The sequence below is a fragment of the Gastrolobium bilobum genome, unplaced genomic scaffold (assembly GCF_033153095.1).
Source record: "Gastrolobium bilobum isolate Gb01-03AN ecotype WA unplaced genomic scaffold, APGP_CSIRO_Gbil_v1 utg34197, whole genome shotgun sequence".
Lineage (NCBI taxonomy): Eukaryota > Viridiplantae > Streptophyta > Magnoliopsida > Fabales > Fabaceae > Gastrolobium > Gastrolobium bilobum.
Genome location: NW_026897668.1, coordinates 30729 through 45400, shown reverse-complemented (window position 1 = coordinate 45400; position 14672 = coordinate 30729). Strand labels below are relative to the sequence as shown.

At 46.8% G+C, this 14672-nt stretch overlaps 1 protein-coding gene across 2 annotated transcripts; it reads left to right on the top strand.

The window, feature by feature from the left end:
- Positions 1-10558: 10558 nt before the first annotated feature.
- On the top strand, positions 10559-14672 carry LOC133309140 (probable splicing factor 3A subunit 1). 2 transcript variants are annotated; one of them, XM_061509879.1, is made up of 6 exons: positions 10559-10653; positions 10943-13220; positions 13345-13645; positions 13817-14240; positions 14340-14409; positions 14519-14672. In XM_061509879.1, exons 2-3 carry the CDS (start codon positions 11040-11042, stop codon positions 13612-13614), a joined length of 2451 nt encoding a protein of 816 aa, XP_061365863.1. In that variant the 5' UTR covers positions 10559-10653; positions 10943-11039; the 3' UTR covers positions 13615-13645; positions 13817-14240; positions 14340-14409; positions 14519-14672. The 2 variants fall into 2 exon arrangements, with proteins under 2 accessions (XP_061365863.1, XP_061365862.1); XM_061509878.1 differs by having other exon boundaries at positions 13345-14240.

Sequence of the window (14672 nt, the reverse complement as noted above, 5' to 3'; positions counted from 1 at the left end):
GGGCATAATAACGATACATAAGATGCCCCTTTGGTGTGCCAAAGAGAGCTATTTATAAGGAGGTCGTATGAGCCTCCTACGGGTTGGTGAGGAAGGGGTAAACCCTTCTTGGGATCTGCTCATGTTAGCAGATGTTGTTGGGCGTGACAGGCACTGCTATGATAGCAGCGATGCACCTGGCGGTGTCAGCCTATGTCAAAGGGGCAGTTCCCTTTTATGGCATCTGGGGCGACTTCCTTTGGGGGTTGGGGTTCCGAGATGGGACATTTTGATGTCTCCTCTAGGGAGTGTCGTCTCATTGGGAGTTGGGGAGGGTTGCTAGTTGGTAGGGCTGATGTGGATGGGGAGTTACGATTGGGCTGGCGCCTTTGGGCCACTGCTGTTGGGCCATCCAGAACAGGAGCCCCCCAGCTTGGTAGCAAGTGTAAGTTGGTGTCAAGATAAGAAGGGTTCAGGTGACGCCTCACTGGCGGTCTGCATGGTTGCCAAAAAGGTGAAAAGGGTTTGGGCGTCACCTAAGTGGCTGACGCCCAGGTAAAGGGTTTGGGCGTCACCTGAGTGGCTGACGCCCAGGTAAAGGGTTTGGGCGTCACCTGAGTGATGTAGGAGTAGCACCCAATATCTTAGCGACTTAGTGTTTGGGGCTCCCCACCTATTTCCTTCCTCTGGCGGCCGCGTAGTCTTGCAGGGGGTATTTTGGGTCTTTCGTCCTTCTGACACGAAAGGTGTCTCTTCGGTTTTCGAGGGGTAGTAATGATGGTTTCTTCCATCATTGCAAATAACTGCAGAACTCAATCGTCATGAGGCACGACGCATTAATGCAACGTGAAAGGTGTCTTGTCCCCCCATAATTACCATCATGCCCCTTATCACAACCGCCTATTGTCTGACGGTTATGTCATCCTACGGTCGAAATGGTGAGGTCCTACACGTGTACGCCACCTTGATCTCCTTAATCCTTTTAAAAGGAGGTTCGTCCCCTCTTGATGACCTTCTTCTCATTACCTCAAGATCTTCGTGTTTCTACATTCTTCATTTATGCTTTTCCTTCTTTGTGATAATGCTCGTGCCGGTCCTCATTTCTTCACTGTTTGCATTATCTCAGGTACAGTGTTTTTGGCTTGTAGCTTTGATATTCCTTTGTACTTCTTTTAGTTTTCGCTTCTTCTCCTTTTTCTGGTGATGGTTAAGATAACGGATGTGCCTGGGTTGTTCTTGCCGGAGTTAGAGGTTGAAGTTAAGGAGGAGGAATTCGATGAAGCCTTCGACACGCTCGAAGGCTGTTCAGTAGGGTCGGTTATGTAGGAATATCTTGCTAAGCATGGTGGGGAAGGCAGTAGCTTTCCCTCATATCGTTCCTTAGTTCCTGGGGTTGAGTCGTTGCCCCATGGTAGGATTCCTTAGCTTCTTGGTTTTACTGAAGAAGAGATTCAAAATCTCCTGCCGGAAAGGGCTTTAGGACCGGTGCTTCCATATTTGGGTGAGGCGTCTGGCTCTCGTATTTGTAGTGAGCATCAGGTGTTGTGTGGTGGGACCGCTTCTGGGTCTGGTAGGCGTCAGTCTGCGAGTTCCAGAAGGAGACGGTCAGGCAGTTCTAGTGAAGGGCTTAGGCCTCACCCTTCTTGAAGGAGTCATTCAAGGTCTTCTAATCGTACTGGCGATCAGAGGAGAGGCTTGCGTCGTCATATTTCGCGACGCTCTGCTCTTGGAGTAGGGCGACTTGTTCGGCCTTTGTCTTCTATTAACCGAGATCCGCAAAATCTTCCCTTAGAGTATTATTACAAGCCTCGCTCTTTAGGGGAAACCCATCCGACTGTTGACTCTTTTGTCGCCTTGAGTACATCGCGTGGCTATATTCCCAACATTTTCAGTCCTTCCACCGCTGTAAATATGACGAATCTACAGACAACTGACTAGGTAGATACCACCCAGAGGATTGACGACTTGTGAACTATAGCGTGTGGGATGCCATATATGAAGACATGGGGCTTTATAAGATACCGCCTGCGTGGTGGCCTTCTTCTTTAAGCTATTCAGATTTTTACTCTTCGAGCTCTTCAGAAACCTATGATTCTTATGGTAAGTTGTTTGTGCTTAAGCTATTTTGATTTAGTTGTCGGTAAAAAGGGGGGTGTCGGTGATCACAGGAGTGGGAGTTGAAGTTAGGTGTCGGTGTTATGCAGGTTTGAAGTTTTCCCCCATTGTTGACCTTCTTGGCGTTGGGCGATTGATTGTGTGCTTGTCGCTCCCAGGTAGAATATATGCCAGTATTTTGGATGGGTGTACTCTGTGTGGTTGTTCTTCTACTGCTTTCAGGTGTCGCCTTCATTGAAAAAGCTTGGTTGGGTTTCATTAAAGGCGGGCAGCGGATTGGGATCTATATTTGCCCAGTACGCCAACTCATATAAGAATTGGAGGCATACTTTCTTCTGGATCGAACCAGTGCTTGGCGAGGGGGAACTACCTTTTTTCCTTGACCGGGCGAGTGGGGATAGTCGATTTCTACTATACTGGACCAAAGCCCATTATGAGACGCCTGCCAGTCAGTATTCGTTTTCGTGGGGAGCCTTGTCTCTTGAAGAGGCACTGGTAGTGGATTGGTTTGTGGAGGTAAAGGGGGGCCTTGACCGGTGGCCTTCGAAGAAAGTGTTGTGTCACGGAGGTGTGGCGATGTTTTGTACCGTTTGCAACTATGTAGTGATTATTAACTGTCTTTACTAACACTTGTCTTTCTTGTCTTGCAGTTGAAAGCTTGTCGATGAAGATGCTGAGACTTGCACGTGAGGCGGCTGCCAAGCTCAAAGCCTCTAAAGGCGTGGTTACTCAAGTGAACCCAAACCTCGCCTCGAAGAAGAAAGATGTGGACAAAGGCAAGAAGAAAGAAATCCACCATAAAAAGAAGAAAATCCAGTCTGCTGCGGATATTCCTGTTGGCGAGTTGGAGAGGAGGGCGACTGGCCCTATAATTAAAGAGCCCACGAACGTGGTGGGATGTTCGTCGGCAAGTGAGTCGACTTTGGGGTCAGGGTCGCCTGCTCGTGGAGGTTCAGGTTTGAAACGGTGGGCAGATGAAAGCTTAACCCCGCCAAGGGGCTCCAAGATGTCGCGCCAAGAACCGTCGGAGTGCAGGCAGTTTACTGAGGACTTAAGCGACTGTGAAATGATGGTAGACAGTGCTTTTGATGGCGGAGAGCCTCGTGCCACAGCTGGCGCACAGGATTCTCCTGCTCTTCCTGCTTAGATCCCAGTTGCCAGGGCCCTCAAATTGTCAGAGAGGGACCTTGACTCTGGATTTTCTAACATTGGGCGTCCTAAGATGGTGGTGCCAGAGCGACTCGATCGCCAAGAATTCATGAATTGCACGCAAGTGGTAATTGGCCGTATCTTGGGAATGCAAGATATCGCCTTTGCAATTGACAGCCGCTGCTCCTCCCAGGATGATCGCCTTGATGAGATGGGGCGCAAGGTAGATGACCGTACTGCTGATGTTGGGCACCTTGGTAAGGAGGTTGCTGACAAAAAGGCAGCGAACTAGTCTTTGTCCACACGACTGAAAAAGGCGGAAGGAGAGGTTGAACGCCTAACCTCCAACAAAGATGACCTGACAAAGTCGTTGGAAGAGTCCAGGAAGGAGAAGAACGGTCTCCAATCTGAAAAGGCCCAACTGTCAGCTGACTGATTTGCTGCGCATGGGAACCTCCACGCCACACAGGAGGACTTTACAAAGCAACTGGGCGGGTCAAAAAATTGGAGGAAGCCTTAGCGAGCCTTATGTACGACTCTTTTAACAACGCACTCCAGCAACTTTCCATTCGGCATCCTGAGCTTGACTTGACCGGTTTCAGCCCAGACTACGAGGTGGAAGACAACAAGATAGTTGAGCGCCTAGTGGGTGGCGGGGTGAAGGTAATTGAGGAGGGCCCTGAGACTAACGAAGATGAAGGTTCACCAGAAACCCTTCCAACTAGTGACGCCACCGGTGATGATAATCCTAAAGAGGATGAAGCTGGGAATGACTTGCCGACCTGACCTGCTGACGTAACTTTGGGTGGCCCAGACATGGCGAATGGGGGTGGCGTTGCTGAAGCGGGCGTGACCGGTCAGGCCCTAGAGATTGCTGAGGAGGGTGCGACTGAACAGGCCCCGGAAGCTACTGAAGAGGCCGTCACATCTGAAGGTCGTCAACTTTAAGTTGTAGGTTTAGATATAGTTTTGCACGGTTGGTGTGTCAACCGGTAGCTTTCGTCTTTTTGCCGTGGTTGGTGTACCAACCGCGAACTTGTATTTTTTATCCATCAATGAATTTTGTTTTTCGCTTTCTGTCTAACCTTTCTTTAATTGATGAACTCTCCTTTTGGTTGGGCGTTTAGCTGGGGGTGAGAACCGTCCCAGTCCAACTGTGGCGAGGGTGAGAACCATTTCGTTAGTTGGGCGTTGGCTGGGGGTGAGAACCGTCCCAGTCCAACTGAGGCGGGAGTAAGAACCATCCTGTTAGTTGGGCGTTGGCTGGGGGTGAGAACCGTCCCAGTCCAACCGTGGCAGGGGTGAGAACCACCCGTTAGTTGGGCGTTGGCTGGGGGTGAGAATCGTCCCAGTCCAACTGTGGCAGGGGTGAGAACCATCCCGTTAGTTGGGCGTTGGCTGGGGAAGAGAATCATCCCAGTCCAACTATGGCGGGGTTGAGAACCATCCAATTATTGGGCGGTTGTCCTGTATCCCCACAGGACGCTCTCGAGATTGTCAACCCACACCCCTTTTTGTGCTTCCAATTTTCTCTTGATTCCTTTAGGCAGCATCTTGTTGGCCGACTCCACTAAGCCATTGGACTGAGGATGTTCTACTGCGGCAAAATGATGTCAGATCTGCAAACTTCTCATCAATTCACGGAACTTGGCGTCAGTGAATTGGGTGCTATTGTTAGTAATGACTTCTCCGGGGATGCCAAAAGGGTAGACAATGTTTCTCCAAAAGAACTTCCTCGTTTTGTGCGATGTAATAGTGGCTAAGGGTTCAGCCTCAACCCACTTAGTAAAGTAGTCAATGGCCACAATCAGCCATTGGATCCGGCCAACCGCCATGGGGAAAGAACCAAGGATGTCGATTCCCCATTTGTAGAAGGGTCATGGCGAGGTGATTGACTCTACTCTTCTGGCGGAGCTCTGTGTACGTCGGCGAACCTCTGGCACTTTTCACATTTTCTGACGTGCTCCTGGGTGTCGCGTTCCATGGTTGGCCAATAAAAACCAGCTCTTAGTGCCTTATTTGCTAACGAATGTGTGGTGACCGTTGATTTCTTCGTGGATTTCTTCCAACACATATATGACGTCATTGGGGCTAAGACAATTTAGGAGTGGGGTTGAGAGTCCTCTCTTATATAGCCGCCCTTGCATCATGCAGAAATGGGCACTTCTGCGTATTACTTTCCTCACCTCCTTCTGATCAGGAGGTAGTGCTCCTTCCGACAAGTAGTTGACAATGGGCGTGATCCAGGTCTCTTCGGCGACCGCGTCTGAAATGTTCATGACTATGCATGGGTTAGGCAAAATGTGCTGGATCATAGAACGATTGTTACCTGGGCTTTTAGTGCTTGCTAATTTGGCGAGGATATCTGCCCGGGTATTTTCAGCTCGCCTGATGTGCTCAACCTCGACGCCTTCAAAGGTTTGTATCAGCTCTTTGACCTTCTCTAAGTACTTGGAATCAATGGTCCTTTGGCTTGATACTCGCCTGAGATCTGAAATGTCACCAACTGTGAGTCACTGAAGACTTTGAGGCGTTGGGCTCCCATTTCATTTGCTTGAATTAGGCCAGCTATCATGGCCTCATATTCTTCCTGGTTATTGGTGGTATTGAAGTCGAAGGACAAGGAATGCTCGACAGCTACCCCGTCTGGGTTTTCAACTATCATTCCAGCCACTGAGCCTTTGGTGTTTGACGAACCATCGACATATAACTTCCATATCTCCAGTTGGGACGTTTCGGCGGCTTTGCCGTTGGGCGAGGCACTGTGTGTCATTTCAGCTATGAAGTCTGTAAGGGCTTGAGCCTTAATGGCGGTTCTTGGCTCATAATGGATCTGGTATTCCGACAGCTCAATTGCCCAAGACATCATTCTTCCGGCGAGGTCAGGCTTGTGTAACACTTGGCGGATTGGTTGATTGGTTCTGACCGTAATGAAGTGGGACTGGAAATACGGCCTCAGCCTTCGTGCCGCGAAGATGAGCGTAAGAGCAACCTTTTCAACTTGCTGATACCGCAACTCAGCCCCTTGCAACACTTTGCTAATGAAGTAAATAGGCTTTTGCCCTTCCCCTTTTGGTTCTCTGACCAAAGCCGCGCTGATGGCCTCAGCGCCTACGGCGAGGTATAAGTACATAGTTTCGCCACTGTCTGGTTTGGTGAGGACCGGCGGGCAAGACATGGCTCTTTTGAACTCCTGGAAAGCTCTTTCACATTCATCGGACCATTGAAAAGACGTACCTTTTTTAAGTAGACCAAACAAGGGGAGTGATTTATGTGCAGAATTTTCCAGGAACCGGGTTAAGGCCACTAGTCTCCCAGTCAGCTGCTGAACCTCCTTGACTGTTTGTAGGCTTTGCATTTTAATGACCGCTTTGCACTTATCGGGGTTGACCTCTATGCCTCTCTCGGTCAGCATGAAGCCTAGGAACTTTCCATCCGGTACGCCAAAGGCACACTTACTCGGGTTGAACCGCATGTTGTACTTTCGCAACCTATCGAACACGCCCTGAGGATGCACCAGGTGTTGTTCTGGTGTTTGCAACTTGGCGATCATATCATCTATGTAAACTTCATCGCTGTTGCCAATCACTTTGTTCAAGTCGGTGTAATCGACGCACATCCTCCACGCCCCGCTGGGCTTTTTAACCAACACCGGGTTGGAGAGCCAGGTTGTATACTTAACTTTCTTAATGAAGCCAGCATCATGGAGCCTCTTTACTTCTTCATCAATCACCTTCTGGCGATCCAGGCCGAACTTTCTTTTCTTCTGTGAGACAGGCTTTGCTTTGGGGTCCACGGACAATCGGTGGCAACACACTTCAGGATTTATGCCTGGCATATCAGATGGTTTCCAAGCGAAGAGATCTCTATTACCTCGTAGCAGTTCGATCAGCCTGCTTTTAAGTTTTGGGGCAATGGTCGCCCCGATGGTAGTTGTCTGCATTGCCCAAAATGATATGCTCTAACACTCCATCAGGCGTGGGCCTGGAATGTTCCACTCTGGGGTCGTCACGAGCGTCGAACTCTACAAGAAAACATTGGTCAAGATCCTTACTATTCCTGCTAGGATTTTCTTCAATTACCTGAGTTGTTATCGATTGGGGCGCTGGTTGGTCTTTGAAGGTGACCCTGGTTGCCGGTTTCAAAGATATATTATAACAACTCCTGGCTACCATTTGGTCCCCTCTTACTGTTGCGACCTTATTGTCCTTAGCCATGAACTTCATTTCCAGATGCGGGTGAGATATGCTTGCCTCAAACGCGGCAAACATCCTCCTTCCGAGGATAGCGTTGTATGCTGATGGGGAGTCAAGAACTAGAAATTGGATATCAGCGGACCGCGAAGTAGGAGGCACTCCCATTGATAAGCGTAGACTTATCATGCCGAGGGGCTTGGTGACTGTAGCATTGAATCCTGACAGTTCACCAACAACAGGAGTTAAATCTTTAACAGTAAATCCTAATGCCCTGAAACAAGGTAAAAATAAGATGTCAGAAGAGCTGCCATGATCAACAAACACGCGATTAACGCCAAAGTTAGCTATTATTGCTTGGATGACCAAGAGGTCATCATGTCTAGGCAGGACGTCGCCCAAATCGTTGTTGTCCCATACGATTTTAGGCTTGGCATGATCGGTACTGGCTTTGGCTTTGCTGATGACTTTACCACACACCGCCAAACATTGTTTCAAATGTTTCTTTCTGGCGTTAGCTGTTTCGCCACCACCACTTAGTCCACCTGCAATCATGTTTATTATTCCGTGTTTGATAATTGCAGGGTCTTCTTCACGTTCTTGACACCCCTCATTATTGTTTGGGCCCTGCGGCCTCTTGGGGAGTTCTCCCTTCGGTTATGCTCACGGCGAGGCCCGTAGCCAGTTTGGCTGGTTCTTCTCCTTTCTGGTGACCTGCTACGTTCACGGCGGCGCCTTCCATTACCCGCATCGCGCCCCAAATTATTGAACTGCCTTTGGGCTCTTCCCTTGATTAGCTCGTCGATCTCATCATTGAGGGATATGCACTCTTCCGTGCTATGGCCATTGCTCCGGTGGAACTTGCAGTACACGGTGACTTCTCTAGCTGGTGGTTGGTACTGTGGGTTACTGTTGTGCTCTTTGTACTCAGTTTGTAGGACGCTGTGAGATTGGCGTCTTTGGGTATCACGCCCGATAGGGCGACTAGAATACTTGGAGGATTTGTGACTTTTCCTCTCTTCTTCAACTGCCTCTTTTTTGCTAGCTTTCTTCTATCGATTTTGAGAGTCGTCGGCTCTACTCCCTTTATACTCTTCAATTCTCATAAACTATTGAGCTTTCTTCTTGACACTTTCTAGGTCGGTAATCTCGTGGCGGGCGAGCTCGTATGCAAACGCCCCTTGTCTCAGGCCTGACAAAAGTATGTGCACCTGCACTTTAGGGTCTAAACCCTGCACCTGAAGAGCCTCTTTGTCGAAGCGGTCCAAGAAAAACCTGAGGGGTTCCCCAGATTGCTGGCGAATATTTTCAAGTGCATGTACAGACTTGGGCACCGGGAGGCTAGTAGCGAAATGGGTCTGGAATTTGCACGCTAGATCATCCCAGGAAGCTATAATCCCTGTTGGCAAAGTAGTGTACCATGTCAAAGCTCTCCCGCCTAAGAGTGTAGGAAAGGTCTTGCACATAAGGAGATCTGTCTCGGCGTGGAGGGTCATTGCTACCTCAAATTTCTGGATCCACTCAAAAGGATCGGTGTCTTCGACACACGTGGTGATGTTTGACGGCCCTTTAAAACCAAGGGGTATGGGTGTTAAGCATAGGCTATCGGTCAAGGGTTTATTGCGTCCTGAGGTATTAGCGGGTGTTACTCGTAAGTTTGGGTTACGAGCCTGCAAGTCTGGTGGTGGGCGAGGTATTTGGGGGGCCTCAACAGAGTATGAGAGAGCTGGGGCATGATGGGCGCCAAATTGCGGCTGGCCGGGGATTGCAACTGACCCTTCGGGTTGCGGAATGATTGCATTATGGGGGTGTATTGGGTAACTGTGGAAAGGAAGACCTGTTGGGAAAGGTTGAGGGAAAGGGGCAGCAACGTTATAAGTGTAAGGTCCAGGGGGGAATGAGGCGACCATGGGAACTCGATGATCATTGTATATTGCCACCGGCTGACTTCGGGCCGGTTGTGGACGATGGGCAAGTGGGATGGCTTGTGGAACAGCCGTGGGGAGTGGCATTTCGAAATGAACTCCCGGCGGTGGGGGTTGATTTGGGATTAAGTTTTCTCCTTGCATTTCATGTATGGCGATGCAGCGATTGAACTGTGCCATTCTAACGTCGGCTGCTGGTAATTGTGGGCCACCAAATTGTAGCACCGGGGGGAGAGCCTCGCCAGCTGCTCGCTCAGCTAGGGCTGAATGCATGAACGGCGGGGAGTTGGAACGTACTGTTTGCACGTGACCGTCCGGGGTGACGACCCTAGCTGGTTCTGCTCTTCTTGTCGTGACAACCATGTTTAGTTATCAGAGTGTGAAATGCGTCTGGTGGATCTTTGGTAGGAGAATGGGAATAGAAGTTTATAGTTTCCCACAGACGGCGCCAATGTACTGTTGGAATTTATAAACCCACTATGTTCCCTTGGGGGATGATGTCACTATATGGATGATACCTCTAGTTAAGGTAAATACTAGGGTAGAAGGTACTGTTCCAAGTATAAAGCAAGCTAATAACAATGGAAGATTGGTGTGAGAGTATGTGACTTAATAGCAATGGGCATAATAACGATACATAAGATGCTCCTTTGGTGTGCCAAAAAGGGCTATTTATAAGGAGGTCGTATGAGCCTCCTACGGGTTGGTGAAGAAGGGGTCAACCCTTCTTGGGATCTGCTCATGATAGCAGATGTTGTTGGGTGTGAGAGGCAGTGCTATGATAGCAGCGATGCACCTGACGGTGTCAGCCTATGTCAAAGGGGCAGTTCCCTTTTATGGCATCTGGGGCGACTGTCTTTGGGGGTTGGGGTTCCAAGATGAAACATTTTGGTGTCTTTGAAAGTTTGGGAGGATTGCCAGTTGGTAGGACTGACGTGGATGGGGAGTTACGATTGGGCTGGCACCTTTGGGCCACTGCTGTTGGGCCATCCGGAACATTATTAATTATTTTAAGTGTACAACTACAACATTAGTGTTGAAGAAAAATAGAAAATTATCTCCCATAGGAAGTTAGGCGGTTAGCAGTTTTGGGCCTTAGCTAGCCCAGCCCATGATCATCGACCCACCAAGAAGTGCTGCGTTTTTTCATGCTCGATAATAAGAAGCCCACCTCTCTGTAATCGAAGAACCCTTGTTCACAGTAAGGTCTTCCGCATAATTCATCTTTGCTGTTCCAGATTATTCTCACCGATCTTCGTTTGCAGATTGGATTTTGTGTGCTGTAGAATCTGGTACATAAGATTTTGTTGTTTTCGTTTTTCTTTTTTACACTAGATTTGAACAGCGGAAATTAACCTCTTTTTTTCTTTCTCTTTCAATTTCGCATCTGAATACAAACGAAGTCTATATATTAATTTATTAGAATCTATATATCATCAATAGTATGGTTTTCTTTATGATTTTTATTGTTATGTCAAATAGTACTTGGATGTTTTTTCCACTTATACTTTCTTGTCAAATAGCTTGATAAGTTTAGTTAATTTGGACTACTTTTTCACTTTCTTTTTGTTTTCATTGCAGGGGATTGATTTAGTTAGCAAGAGGTTGCTTTGGTGTTTTCTTTCATTTCACTTTATATGATTACCTAAATGTTTGAAGTGTTTTAGGAATTTACATCATGTTAGGTTCATTGCCTATATTGCCTCTCCCTGCTCCTCCTTCTGATGGAAATCTAGGTCCTCTCCCAGAGTCTCAAGTGACCGAGGAGGAGAGGGATGAGAAATCCTTAAATGAGGAGCTAAATAAATCAAATTCAGCTTTTGTTCCGGCACCGGCAACAGTTGCCACCCACACTAGAACTATTGGAATTATACATCCCCCTCCAGACATTAGAACCATTGTTGATAAAACCGCCCAGTTTGTGGCTAAAAATGGTCCAGAGTTTGAAAAGAGGATTATTGCTAACAACACAGGCAATGCCAAGTTTAATTTCCTGAACTCATCAGATCCCTATCATGCTTACTATCAACATCGATTGGCTGAATTTCGTGCTCAGAATCAATCTTCTGCTGTGCAACCTCCTTTGCAGTCTGCAGACTCTGCTGTTCCTGAATTAGCCCCCTGTGCGCTGGCCCCTGATAGTAATGGTGTAGCAGCAGCCGAAAAGCCTGATATGTCTGCCCAGTTTAAACCTGTGAGGAAAGTTCTTGAACCCCCTGAAGTTGAGCAGTATACAGTTCGACTTCCGGAAGGAATTACAGGGGAAGAGCTGGATATTATAAAGCTTACAGCACAGTTTGTTGCTCGAAATGGGAAATCTTTCTTGACAGGATTGACGAGTAGGGAAGTTAATAACCCCCAATTCCATTTCTTGAAACCAACCCACAGCATGTTTACTTTTTTTACTTCCCTTGCGGATGCATATTCAAAGGTTTTGATGCCTCCGAAGGGTTTGACAGAGAAGCTGAAGAAAAGTGTCTCTGACATGACTACTGTCCTTGAAAGGTGTGTGAATAGGCTCGAATGGGAGCGTTCACAAGAGCAAGCTAGGCAAAAAGCTGAGGATGAAATAGAGCAGGAAAGGTTACAAATGGCTATGATTGATTGGCATGATTTTGTGGTGGTTGAAATGATTGATTTTGCTGATGATGAGGATGAAGAGTTACCTCCTCCAATGACCATTGAGGAGGTTATAAGGAGAAGCAAGGTGTCGGCCATGGAAGAAGATATTGTTGAGCCAGGAAAGGAGGTAGAAATGGAAATGGATGAGGAAGAGGCCCAACTTGTTGAAGAGGGCATGAGAGCTGCTAGTTTGGAAGATAATGATGATGAGAAGAAGAATGAAGTCAGGGTTACTGAAGACCCTGAACCACCGATGAGGATTGTGAAGAACTGGAAGAGACCGGAGGAGAGGATTCCTGCTGAAAGAGATTCAACCAAGTTTGTTGTTTCTCCCATCACTGGTGAGCTAATTCCTATTAGTGAAATGTCAGAACATATGCGAATTTCTCTCATTGATCCCAAGTACAAAGAACAAAAAGAAAGGATGTTTGCCAAAATTCGAGAGACAACTCTGGCTCAAGATGATGAAATATCAAGAAACATTGTTGGACTTGCTCGGACCCGTCCTGATATCTTTGGTACCACAGAGGAAGAGGTTTCCAATGCTGTCAAGGCAGAGATTGAGAAGAATGATGAGCAACCTAAGCAGGTTATATGGGATGGCCACACTGGTAGTATTGGCCGGACTGCAACCCAAGCCATGTCACAGAATATTGGAAGTGAGGATCAAAATGATGCTTCTAATTATGAAGCCAGGAACCATCCTGGTCCTGCTGCACCTCCTCCTAGACCTGGTATGCCTTCAGTTCGTCCCCTTCCACCCCCACCTGGACTAGCTTTGAATCTTCCTCGTATTCCTCTCAATGCAGTCCAGTATTCTGCTCCTAACAGTGGTGGCCTGCCAATTCCTCCATCCAGACCACCGGGCATTCCCATGATTCCATCTGTTCGGCCAGCCCCCCCTCCTCCCATGCCAATGACTTCTGGACAGCAGTCAGGTATGACTGGTCAACCACCCCCAATGCCTCCATCAATTCATATGAACAGCCAAGGAATTCCCATACCTCCACCACCTGGATCTCAGTTCACTCCTATTCAAGTTCCACGACCTTTTATGCCTCTCTCTGCTCCACCATCAGGGATGCCTATGATGCATCCACCACCTTTGCCTGTAATGCCACCACCACCACCACCAGAGGAAGCTCCACCCCCACTCCCAGAAGAACCAGAACCAAAGAGGCTGAAGCTTGATGATTCTGCTCTGATCCCTGAAGATCAATTTCTGGCTCAACATCCGGTATGGAGTTACAAGTTAACAATTATCCTTCTTTTTAAAAAACAATTTGTATATATAGCATCATATTTATCATCAGTGCTATTTATGATCATCCTGACTGTCATTTTTTTTTCTTCACTCCTAGGGACCTGTTCGCATCAGTGTATCTGTTCCTAATGTTGATGAAGGAAATCTCAAAGGACAAGTTCTAGAAATAATAGTGCAATCTCTGTCTGAAACTGTTGGCAGTTTGAAGGAAAAAATTGCTGGGGAGATCCAGCTCCCTGCTAACAAGCAGAAATTGAGTGGAAAGCCAGGCTTTCTCAAGGATAATATGTCACTTGCCCATTACAATGTTGGTGGAGGAGAAACACTTACCCTAACCTTAAGAGAGCGTGGTGGTAGAAAGAGATGAGCATATTACTTGCATTGTGCCATTTAAGAAGGTTGTTGTAATCTTTGCCTCATTCTGAGGCATATGGATTCTTATACCATTGATAGACTACACGATGCTATCTTCATGAATTTTATGTTGAATACATTATATTTATTGTATTGTGAGGCTTCCTAAAGTATTTATTATTGTCTTAAAAACTGATGTTAATTCTGGAATACAGATTTTGGCACCTTGGCGCTTGCCTCTTGATGGGAATGGGAAGTAGTGGAGTTCCTTTATCTAATCTGCTCAAGTCAAATTATTTATGTAGCTGATTATTGTTTTCTTATGCATTTCAGTTGATTTATTGCAAAGTTACTGATTTGTTTTTTGTTTTTAATTGAAGTTCCTTTTGCTGTCAGGGAGGGATCGTTCACTTTTTTTTTTTTTTTTTTTTTTTTCATTTTCAGTGTTCTTGCAATTATCAACGTGAAGTGGTGATTTCGGGTTTTTTTCTTTGTCTTTTTCGTAGTGTATAGATTTTGTCTTGTGTGGGATATTTTCATACCAGAGCACAGTTGGACAGTTGGTTAGAAGACCGTTTCAGTTGCTGTGCATGTAACCTTTAACTGGTGCATCTTGTTTGGGGTTTTTAGGCATGAGAGGTTGTTTTATTTTGTTGTTTTTTGTCTTTAACTTAGATAATTGCAAGTAGTGGTTGGGATGGCTGGTTGTTTTTTGATTTTGCTGTTTTGTCATAACAGAAATTCTACGTGGACTTGTGGGAAGGGCTGTGCAGCTAAGCTTGATGTGTCTTTGAATGGGATGAGGCAGGTAGAATGGTCTTTTCTGTGCTGTTATAATCCTTATATTGAGATCTTTTATTTTTTATTCTTTAAGTTTTGGTCTGATGGCAGTTTATCCCTCTGCCAATTTATTGCAGAAAGGAGCAGATTTGGTATTTTAGAGAAGGCACTGATTCACTTGTACATCTTTCTGGGGATAACTTACAAAACTTTCAGTTTAAGATCACTTGTCGTTGAACTTGATTAAGATTATTTGGTTGTTACGTGAAATCCTATTCTGCTTTAGTTGAT